At 43.6% G+C, this 12217-nt stretch overlaps 1 protein-coding gene across 2 annotated transcripts in view; it reads left to right on the top strand.

Moving 5' to 3' along the window:
- Positions 1-12217, top strand: part of SOS2 (SOS Ras/Rho guanine nucleotide exchange factor 2) — a 358219-nt gene that overhangs the window by 200516 nt on the left and 145486 nt on the right. For both annotated transcript variants that reach the window (XM_078659714.1, XM_078659715.1), the window contains one exon: positions 3268-3923. In XM_078659714.1, coding sequence (XP_078515840.1) covers positions 3268-3923 — 656 coding nt within the window. The remainder of the gene's footprint in view (positions 1-3267; positions 3924-12217) is intronic.

The raw sequence follows: 12217 nt of genomic DNA, 5'->3' as shown, positions 1-12217 counted from the left end.
GTAGCTGAGGCAAGTATGAAGTTAAACTTCCCCAGAATGTATTCACTGTATATAAGGTTTGGTTGTGTGCTTTAAGAGACTTCCAAAGTTGTTTCATCCAGAGGTGTACTAACAGCCCTCTTTTGGATTCCAACTTTTGCATTGTGACTTAGAACCCTAGAAGATAACTACTTTTTTCTCCCTCTTATGTCATACTGAGTTATGTTTAGTAGCTAATTGATAATCCTTCTGCAGGCATCTGCCTGCAAAGATTTCAGTAGTGACCCACTCACTCTGGTCTAGGCCTCGGAACAGGAATCCTTGAACACAGCCAACAACTCTTTAATTTAACGGATCTGATCTTTGAGAGATGTGTTGACCTCACTCATCAACTCCTGTTTGTTGGTAAAAAGTTCAGTACATTTTCTATTGGCCAAATGTATGGCTATAAATGAAACATCATGCATTCAAAAGTCGTAGGAAAAGTGTAGATTGTGTATTCATTGTTATCTTTATAAGAAGCAAATAAGCCTGCAGTCCTATTTCCCATAGGACCGAGACTGCATAAGTGGGGGAAAAACTCTCTTTGGGGAGGGTTAGGTGACATTTGTTTACATCTTGGTCAGATTTTGGTAGATACCGGACAGAGCTAAGTAACAGGCTCAAAATCATGGCACCAACCTCTCCCATATAGTCTCTTTATTGCTCTCTAGCTCTGTCCTACATCTTACTCACTTTGCCACACTGTTGAAGTTGTGCCCTAGGAAATCTCAACCGGGACAAGAAATGGACATAAAAATCACAAATCCATCTTGAAAAACAACCTAGATATGAAGAAAAACTAAATCTAAATCAGGTACAAGACCTGGAATAACTACCTTCTTCGAAAAGCTCAGAACAAATGCTATAAATGCAAAGTGTCAGCCATTTCTTTCTAGGTGGATTCCTGATATCGGGTGCTGTTTCTCTTTTACAGGGCCAGTAATGCTATCAGTGGTGGGGTCACATGAGTTATTGCCTTGTGCCGCTATAGTCTTAAGATGGTTTCTCTTCTTGCTGATGAGTGAGGAGCTGCCAACGTGGGTTCGGTGGAGGGAGCCCTCAAGTCCTTCCACCTCTCTTTCTGCTGCATTTTCTATCCCCAGTGACTATACTGAGTCCTCTAATTTATCCTTATTGCTCTGCACTACTGTACTGCTGTAGAGGAGACTGGGACTGTTGTACCATGAAAATCAAGGCTAGCATAAATGAGGATTTCCCGGTACAGATGTCACCTGCCAGGACATACGCGAAGTTGTGAGGTTTCCAGAGAGAAAGAACTCTAGTCAGGAAGTTGCCCATTAAGAACCAGAGATTCTGATCAGTAACTAAATGCGGAGGTCCATTTGAGAGACTTGGCACTTACCTTTTATGTTTTAAGACTAAGAGATGACTTTAAACCATTCTAATGATAGTTAATGGTGGAAGAAGTTAGAAAAAAGAAAAGAAACATTGCCATGAACCTGACCTCTCTTTTTTTTTTAACCTTATGGTTTTGGATTCTGGAACATATCTTTCAAGTGTTTTAGATTTATTCTTTTCATGCAAAGTATTGTCACCAGAAACCCACCTTCTGTAGAGCTGTTCACTTTTTTGCTGGGTGAATATACCGTAGTTCTTGAAGGTAAGTCTCAAACAGTTCTTGAAATGTGTCATGATGACATGGGCTTATTTTCACATTTTGAATTTGTAACAGAAAACTATGTGCACAACCACAATTCAGTATTCCATTACAGGGACTGATGAGGTGACTATTTCGGGCCTTGGTATTAGAAGTTGCACCAACCTTTCCACCTGTCCCTTTGTTCGTAGTATACTACATAAGTTCAGATTGTTACTGAACACCCTTGACCCTGATACATCACTAGAAAGTCCTGGTCAGTTGTTACATACTCTAATTTCAGGACAGTCGTGATCAAACCTCCTTGGATGCAATAGTGTGGATCTTCAAATCTTGGACTGGATTTTGAAAACCTGGAGTGTAGTCATTGATGTGTTTTTGATGGATATATTTATATTCAGATGCAAAATTTCGTCCTACTGAGATAGGTATGGTTTCTCAACACAGATCACTTCTTTATTTTGTTTGTGGCGCAGTTTCCAAAGCAACCACCTCTAAACAGTATGCCTAAGTGGATTGTCACTTTCATTGGGTTGGCTACCAAGTCTCTTGCTTTATTAGGAACTTGCACATCCCAGGAGGGCAAAAAAGACCCAAGCGAAATTGTTCTGGAGAAGATCTGCAAGTATGTGGTGCAATTAAGTTTTCCTTAACTTTTGTAGGGATTCTTTCTTTGTTTTGGTCCCTACTGGAGATTGAGTGTTCTTCAGGAACTCCAAAAGTGAATCTAACTACCTTGTACCATCTGGCCATGACGCATTTCTGTTGAGGATCTTGTTAAAATAGTATAGAAGATCCTCTTCTAGATTTTTTTTAAAAAAAAGGTCCCGCTCATCTACTGTCTGTCCTGATTTTTTTCATGTCTTCTCTGATGCTTCTGAAAAAAAGAGTAGTTGGATGTGGTGCCAGAGGACTGGGACTTTCACAGCCATAATTATGCCGTTTGGTACAAGTAATATTTAGGCCTTAATGAAATTGGTACACATTTCTTTGTTAAATTTACATTTTCTGACAGTCTTACAAATGTAAGATTTGTTCAAACACCTCTGCAACTATCTAAAAGAGATCAAGGCTAGCCAACCAATATTGCAGGTGAGTAATTTTTCTTTTTACACTGAAATGTATTTCTTTCAGCCCTGCTCTGAAACCGATTATCATATCACACCTCAAATGTCTCTTTTGCTCTATTGTGCATTGTACTGATGTGACCCCACAATTTATCACAATGCTAAGTTAATATGCTTCTCTGTTTTTCTTTGCTGCAGTGTCAATTATAAATCAGTCATAAATCCTTTTGAAATTAAAAAGGATATACACTGGTTGCTTGAATTGTATTTTAATCCTGGGGCTCATAGCTGTTTATATTGAGTTCAGAGCTAATCTTAAAATCAGTCTATTTCCATCATACTTGCTTTGATTTCTTGTTCTTCACTAATGCTGAGAAGGTGTGATTCTTCTATTCCGAAAACTCTTTAAGTTTAAATGTTTTGGCATTGTGAATTGGGTTGTTACACAGTGTAAGTTAATGCATTAAGGAATCCAATACAGTTGCTTCATCTGGTTACCATTTTGTGAAATCTGAAGCATATAAAGACATAAAACTAGGATTGTTTTTGGGATCGTTACAGGGACCCCATCTCCAGGTTTTACAGTCGCCAGACAAGAAGCAAACACCTTGCCATAAAAAAAATGAATGAGATCCAGAAGAACATAGATGGATGGGAAGGAAAAGACATTGGGCAATGCTGCAATGAGTTTATCATGGAAGGCACAATGATGAGGGTTGGAGCCAAGCATGAGCGACACATCTTCCTATTTGATGGCTTAATGATAAGTTGTAAAGCGAATCACGGACAGTCCCGACTCCCAGGCTACAGCAGTGCAGAGTACAGGCTGAAGGAGAAGTTCATTATGAGGAAGATTCAAATTAATGATAAGGATGACACATGTGACTATAAACATGCTTTTGAACTGGTTTCAAAAGATGACAATTCTATTCTGTTTGCTGCCAAATGCGCAGAAGAGAAAAACAGCTGGATGGCTGCATTGATTTCCCTTCAGTATCGCAGTACCCTCGATCGCATGCTTGACTCAGTGTTATTACAGGAGGAAAATGAACAACCTCTGCGCCTTCCCAGTCCAGAGGTGTATCGGTTTGTAGAGGAAGACTCTGAAGATAACATTGTGTTTGAAGACAACCTACAAGCCCGGGGTGGAATCCCCATTATCAAAGGAGGGACAGTATATAAATTAATTGAAAGGCTTACATACCATATGTACGCAGGTATGATTTTCTTTTTTTTTTTTAATAATTCTTTTATTTGCTTTTAAACATTGACATATAAGAACAATAAAATCATGAGTGCACGAGACCAAGCAATCATCAGATATTGACAGTCGGTGTAAGAGAGAGAATAGTACAACGCTGGTATGTGTTTTTGAAAATATGTTTAATCAACTAACATTACAGTGGGATTTACCTGAGTCTTTACTTGTGTAAGTATGGGGAAAATACATTCCATACTGATTTTATCCCCCCAATTTTACAATTTTTGATGTTAAGGGACATATTTCACAATACAGCATAAGAGTACAGAAATATTTGTACTGCCAGTTGTCTTCCTTTTAACGTAAATAATAGTTTGAGATATGTGCAAATCAAAAATGTTTTAATTGATTTACACCAAAAATGGCGTTTCATTTGTGGGAAAACAATGTAATTATTTTGGGTAAATATTTCTAGAGTACTTGTAACATGCTGTATCAATCACAACCATATTACTTTATATAGAGGTCTGAATTGCAATCTGGGAAGTGAACACATGGACAGAAGGCCAAATGGTAGGTTCGTGGGAGTCTCCTTGTGCAGACTAGGGAAGACTGCTGATTTCAGCTGCTGTTAAAGGAGTGGTGGCCAAAGGTTAGAGGTATAGGGTGGAAGGTAGGTGACTGGTAGTGGTAGCAGGTTATAGTAGGAACACTTGTTATAGATAGAGGCAAGCTCCACATGTCAGGGAGTGAATTGGTTTGGGGGAGAGACAGATAGCCTGCCAACGTGGGTCTATTAAGTGATACAATGAGCTTGTCTTTGAAGATTGCTTATGGCAGGAAGGTAGAAAGAGAAAGGGAAAACGTCTGTGGGACATACAAGGCTATTTTGTCAGTGGTGCTAGGGTGGCTGAACTCTGTGATAGGAATGGTAAAGAGTGACTCTTTTTGGTAGGGGGTTCTTGTAAGAGGCAGATCATTTTTCCAGAGTGGTTTGCTTGGAGGGCAGGTGTGGGTGGAAAGCTGATGACTGTTGGAGGGTGCAGGTTGAGAATAGGAGGCTGCGCAAAGAAGTTGCGTAATTGGAAGAGCAAGCAAATGGGACACACAGACTGAACAGGCTTTTCACCTTTTGCGCAATTTTGGAGAAAATTTTGTAATGTCTTGAGTTACCTGCATCTGACAACACATTTCCAGTGTGTATGCCTTCCCCTCAGGTGGCAAGGAAAAAGCTTCCCATGCCCAAAATGTATATGTTCGAGGCATATGAGCTGCAGATTACACACTGTTCATAGATGGCCACCTAGTGTTGGGCCCGGATGTTTGCAGTTTGTTTTTGTTGTAGAAAGTCTTTGAAAGTTACAGGATAGGTGACTCCTCCTTTGGATCATACTGCGCATGGGCATCGGCTCCATCCCTAGATTGTTTTTTTCTGCCACTGGGCTCGCATGTGTTTCCAGCGCTCCGTATTGGAACCTATTTCCTTCGGCACATAATCCTCACCAGCTTCGACAGTATTGTTTCGAAAACGCGCTTCCATTCGACGCTACTCTTCAACTCCGAAGTCTTTGATTCCGGTTGTTGACGAAGGCCTTCGGGCCTACCTAGGCCTCAACTTCCAGCTCATGGAAAGCACGCCATTTAAAAAGTGTCCTCTATGTAGGTCAAAGTTTCCCCACACAGACCTACATGAGGTGTGGAACCTTTGCCTCTCACCGGAGCACGAGGCCAAAGACTGTTCCGCTTGTGCCTCTTTCCGCTCCAAGAAGACGATCCGGGACCGAAGAGCTAGGAGAACAATGGCTCGTTCATCAGCTCTGATTTCCAGACAACATCTTCCAAAAGGGCGTCGACGTCTCAGAACAACAGCATGGCGCCGACAGCAACTCCTAGGCTGAAGATTCCGAAGTCGAGGACATCACTCCGGCACAAAGGGTCGTAAGTAAGACCGTCGACCCCGACCCTTCCTCGACACATTAAAAAAAGGCTTCGGTCACACCCTCGGGCGCGGGTGCACGCCGTGACACTGCTTCCAAAGCCCCGCCTTCAAGTTCGACTAAGAAGCCCACTAAGCCTTCCGGAGACTTGGCCCAGAGTCTGCCTGCCCACAGTGCCGGCACACACCTACCGGCACCGAAAAAGACACCATCGACGACCTCCACGTCGGCATCGAAACAATCGGCGCCGAAGCCTAGTGTTAGCTCCTTGGCACTGAAACCACACTCGGACTCAAGCAAAACCGCTTCGGAGTCGAAAAAATAATCGGATTCGAAAAACCCATCGGCGCCAAAAAAATCATCGGAACAGAGAAAATCATCAGAGCTGAAAAAGACTCATGTTTCCCCGGCTAAAGACACTGCCAAACAACAAGCTTTAAAGCCAAAAGAAGCTCACAGGTCGGTGCCGAAAAAATCCTCAGCACCAAAGGATATGCCTCCCGCAGAGGACTTATTTCATCCAGACCCTGAACAAAAAACTCTGGTTGAGGATCCAACCACTGGTCGACTAACTCTTAGTTCCAAAAAACGACCACTGGACACACCTACACCTGCTCCTCATCCAAATAAGAAGGACATTGCTACCTCTCCTCTAAGGATTCATTCTCCTCCTCCTCTCTCTCCTCCTCCACATATACCATCACCGCCTCCTCCCCTACCACAGCACTCCCTACACCTTCTCCCATACCAGATGATGACAACAGTGATGATAGCTCTGATGACACAGGGGGTGGTGCCACCAGATCAGTCTATTCCTCTGGGCTCACCTGACCCTTGGAATGATTTAATACCCCAGACGTCCCTAACGTCCCTCGAGACGACATATATCCCTCTAGGCCTTCCCCACCAGAAGACACTATGGGATTTAATCAGCTAGTACACAGGACTGCACAATACAATGGGTTTGACCTACATACTGACCCTGTAGAAGAAGACTTCCTAATGGATACCTTTGATAATGCACAAAGGTCCTCGTCAATTTTATCCACGCTTAAGGGAGTTATTAAGCATGCTGCAGAAGTCTTCAAAGACCCAGTTAGAACTCGGGTCATCAACCCACGAATAGAAAAAAAATATAAAGCTGCCCCTTCAGATCCAGCATGTATTAAAGGCCCAGCACCATTAGACTCTCTTGTGGTCTCTAATGCACACAAAAGAGCAAATTGACAAACATCAGGTGAAGCTCCCCCACCGGATAAAGAGTCTAAGCTACTTGACGCATCCGGTAAAAGAAATGCGTCTCAGGCAGTGAATATTTGGCGTATTGCCAATAAACAGGCATTATTGGCAAGATACGACAGGGCACATTACGATGAATTAGAATCACTAATGCAGCACCTCCCCGATAAGTATAAAAACAGGGCAAATGAGCTTATCCAAGAAGGGAAAAACATCACAAACACCTTTATTCGTTGTGCACTAGATGCGGCATACACTTCCTCCAGAGCAATTAATACCAGTGTTCTGTTACGTAGACACGCATGGCTACGCATTTCAGGGTTCAAACCTGAAGTCCAAAGTGCCATACTTAACCAGCCCTTTGATGAGCAGCACTTATTCGGACCTAATGTTGACGTATCCCTTGAAAAGATGAAAAAGTATACAGATACAGCCAAATCTATGGGATCCTTGCAGTCGCAGGCTCCCAGACACTCATTTCGCTGCTCATCTTACAGGGTTGCCACCAGGGTATACTCTTCAGACACACCCTCTACTTCTTACAAAGCCCCCACATATTCCACCTATAGTAAGGACTACCAAAGAGGTGGTTACAGAGGTAACAACAATCAGGGCAGAGGTAAAAATAACAACTCCTGCTCTGCCTCCACCCCTGCCCAATTACTTCCCTCCCCTTTCCCCGCCACATTCCACTCCTGTAGGGGGAAGGCTACAACAATACCTGCCAGCCTGGAAAGACATCACATCAGACAGGTGGGTGCTACAAATAATTCAGTCAGGTTACTGTCTCAAACTAACATCTACCCCCCAAACATACCACCCAAACAGCGTCCAATGTCACAAGAACATTTAATACTGCTCAGACAAGAAGTTGTATCCCTCCTGCAGAAAAATGCAATAGAAATAGTTCCACTGCATCAGCAAAACAAAGGAGTGTATACGCCCTGTATTTCTTAACTCCAAAGAAGGACGGATCTCTAAGGCCTATTCTAGAGCTCAGACCCCTAAACCTGTACATACAATCAGACCACTTTCATATGGTCACACTCCAGCAGGTCCTTCCACTCCTTTTGCAAAACGACTTCCTTGTCACTATAGATCTCAAGGACGCCTACTTCCACATTCCTATCCACACAGCGCACAGAAAATATCTCAGATTTGTACTAGACGGTCAGCACTACCAATTCAATGTACTCTCATTCGGAGTCACAACAGCACCAAGGGTGTTTACCAAATGCCTAGCGGTAGTAGCAGCACATTTAAGAAGACAGCATATAAACGTCTTCCCATATCTAGACGACTGGCTCACAAAAGCCAGCTCATACAGCCAGTGGGTACAACACACTCACGCCACAATTCAACTACTCCACGACTTGGGATTCACAGTAAATCACACTAAGTCACATCTGCAACCGTCCCATGTACAACAATATCTAGGTGCTAAAATAAACACCGAATTAGCACTAGCCTATCCCTCTCCAGCCAGGATAACAAGTGTACAAACTCTCCTAACAAAATTCAAACCGCAACACTCTCTTCCAGCTCGAGTGTTCATGCAGCTCATAGGAATGATTGCATCTTGCATATTCATAGTAACTCACGCAAGACTACAAATGCGTCCACTTCAAGAGTGCTTAACACGCCAATGGAACCAGGCTCACGGTCAATTAACAGACCTAGTGTTGGTAGACGGTCAGACTCATCGCTCTCTGCAGTGGTGGAACACCAAAAACCTTTCAAAAGGCCGACCGTTTCTAGAGCCAGTTCCTCAAATAGTCATAACAGCGGACGCATTGCACTCCGGCTGGGAAGCTCACCTACTGCATAACACCATGCAAGGCAGGTGGACACCACAACAAAAGTCACTCCACATCAACCATCTGGAGTTACTAGCTGTATTTCTAGCCCTAAAAGCATTCCAAAAGCAAGTATCAGGCAAAGCTGTCTTAGTCCGCACAGACAAAATGACAGCCATCTACTACATAAACAAGCAAGGAGAAACACACTCTCAAGAGGTCTCTCAGTTAGCGCAGCAGATATGGAGATGAGCTATACCACTAAAGATCTTTCTCTTAGCCCAACAAGTTCCAGGGGTACAAAACACCATAGCAGATCTGCTAAGTCGACAAACACAGCAGATCCACGAATGGGAACCTTATACACAAGTTCTTCAACCATTCTTTCAACTGTGGGGACAACCTCAGTGTGAGCAAATAGAGGACGAGCGGGACTCGCCCTACCTTTTACAGCCGATCCTGCCAGTAACAGAGGTAAAGAGATAACTTCCTCACCTCCCTCTGTCCCACAGGAAACAACGTCAGACACCATAGGGCCGGGCGAATGGGAACGGAGGAGAAGACCGAAAGAGGCGGGACAGCCGGCCTTTAGAAGACTGACGCAAGAGGAGGGTGTGGGCTGGAAGAAGAACCAGGAAGACACCAAAAAACAAGAGGAGAAGACGGAATACCGACCGGAGTCTGCAGGAAACGGGAGGACCGAAGACGTCGCGCAGCGTGAAGAAGAAGGGGAGGACGTGGACCGCTGGTGTGAAGACTGGTGGACGACCCCGGAGGACGCTGAAAGGCCGCCACAACTCTGGAGAGTTGCGGCAGACGCGGTGAGTGGGTCAACTGGGGCAGGGGGGCTGGAAAGGGAGGGCACGCAATCCCTGAATTTGCACAACCCTAGAAGCCTCCTTTAACCCCTTCACGGTTTTGTTTTGTCATTGAGAACCATTTGAATAGTGCTCGCAACTGCAATCTTGAGTTTGTTTATTGTTGGGCACGAGAATTAGAACTTTACGCCCTAGGATTTTGGGGGCAACTGCTCTTTTATAATTTTGGCCCGAGAATTAGAACTGTATGCCCTAGGAGTTTGGGGGCAACTGCTCTGTTATAATTTTGACTGGATCCTAACAATCCCTGATTAGAAGTCAAGGGGAACATACACCCGTTCAGGAACAAAGAGCCTAGTCTTTCCGTTCATATAAGAGAGATAGATTCCCTCCAACTTGTTCATTTTCTTTGCACTTTGGGTGTGGTGACAGCAATATAATTACAGACAGGACAGACCACTGACCGCTCTTTCTTTCTTTTGGAGACACTCCGGGAGGCAACCCAGACCCCAAAAAACCAGAAGAAGACAAAAAGAGGACCGGACATCTCCTCACCCCGAGACCATCACATCCATTCAACAACCCAATAACTTCCTTACTTTCTTGTCTCATCTCTGTAAATCTCAATAAACCAACACCATTCAACCACCACTACGGCCTCCGAGTTTCGATTTCCGCCCATCCTTCCGACACTCCGATAGACCTCTTCGCTACCCACGAAAACGCAAAATGGCCAAGCTTCGCCACCAGATATCCACACCCGCTGTCCACAGGCAATGCAATATGGATGAACTGGTCCGGAAAATTTGCGTACGCTTTTCTGCCTCTCCCAGTACTTCCGTTAGTGGTACGCAAACTACAGCAACATTCCCTAAGACTCATTCTAGTTGCTCCAACTTGGGCCAGACAACCGTGGTACACCACGCTGCTGCAACCTTCTTTGGTACCACACCAGAAACTATGCCTATCTCCACGCTTATTAAACCAGAACCATGGTGAGATCAGACACCTGGACCCAGCTGAGCTCAACCTAGCAATCTGGCTCCTGAAGTCATAGAGTTTGGTTACCTTAACCTCCCTCCAGACTGTATGAACGTTATTAAAGAAGCTAGACGTTCCGCCACTAGAGCATGTTATGCAGCTAAGTGGAAACGGTTTGTAATATACTGTCAAAACAACCACATCAATCCTTTAGATGTGTCTATTCAACACATCATAGGATACCTATTACACCTTCAAAAGTGTAATTTAGCATACACGTCTATCAGACTGCATCTTGCTGCCATTGCAGCATACTTACAAAATAGACAACATCTATCTCTTTTTAGAGTGCCTGCCATAAAGGATTTTATGGAAGGACTCAAGAGAATAATCCCTCCCAGAACACCACCTTCACCGGTGTCGAACTTAAACCTTGTTCTCACACGGTTAATGGGACCTCCCTTTGAACTGTTACATAAATGTGAATTGCAATTCCTAACTTGGAAAGTAGCTTTCCTGGTAGCTATTACTTCTCTGAGAAGAGTTAGTGAACTACAAGCATTCACCATTCAAGAACCCTTTCTGCAAATGCACCATAATAAAGTGGTTCTCCGTACTAATTCTAAATTCCTTCCAAAAGTCATTTCATCCTTCCATCTAAATCAGTCTGTTGAGCTGCCCGTATTTTTCTCGCAGCCACGAACAGTCACAGAAAGAGCTCTTCACACCTTAGATGTCAAAAGAACATTGCTTTACTACATTGAAAGGAAACAAACTTTTCGTAAAACTAAACAACTTTTTGTGTCTTTTTCACCACCACATAAAGGTAACCCCATATCAAAATCTAGGATAGGTAGGTGGATTGTCAAATGCATACAAATCTGTTACCACAAAGCTAAACGTACGTTATCTATTCCTCCTAAAGCCCATTCTACAAGGAAAATAGGGACTTCAATGGCATTTCTAGGGAACATTCTCCTAGGCGACATATGCAAAGCAGCTACATGGTCTACACCGCACACATTCACAAAACACTATTGTGTAGATGTGCAAACTAAACAACAAGCCACTGTGGGCCAAGCTGTACTAAAAACTCTGTTTCAAACCACTGCAACAGATACTGGTGGTCGCCGCTAAAGGTGGGTACTGCTACACAATCTATGCACAGTGTGTAATCTGCAGCTCATATGCCTTGATCGGAAAATGCTACTTACCAGTATGCATCTGTTCTTGGCATGTAGAGCTGCAGAGTTACACACGCCACCCCGGCTACCTTTATCTGTTCCAGTATTATCTTAATTAGATACAAATGACATGGACATCATTACTTTTCTTGTAAAACTCCATCACTTCCCTAATGGCGAAAAACAATCTAGGGATGGAGCCGCTGCCCATGCGCAGTATGATCCAAAGGAGGAGTCACCTATCCTGTGACTTCCAAAGACTTTCTACAACAAAAACAAACTGCAAACATCCGGAACCAACACTAGGTGGCCATCTATGCACAGTGTGTAACTCTGCAGCTCTACATGCCAAGAA

Source organism: Lissotriton helveticus, chromosome 9 (assembly GCF_964261635.1).
Source record: "Lissotriton helveticus chromosome 9, aLisHel1.1, whole genome shotgun sequence".
Lineage (NCBI taxonomy): Eukaryota > Metazoa > Chordata > Amphibia > Caudata > Salamandridae > Lissotriton > Lissotriton helveticus.
This window is presented reverse-complemented; position numbering and strand designations above follow the sequence as displayed.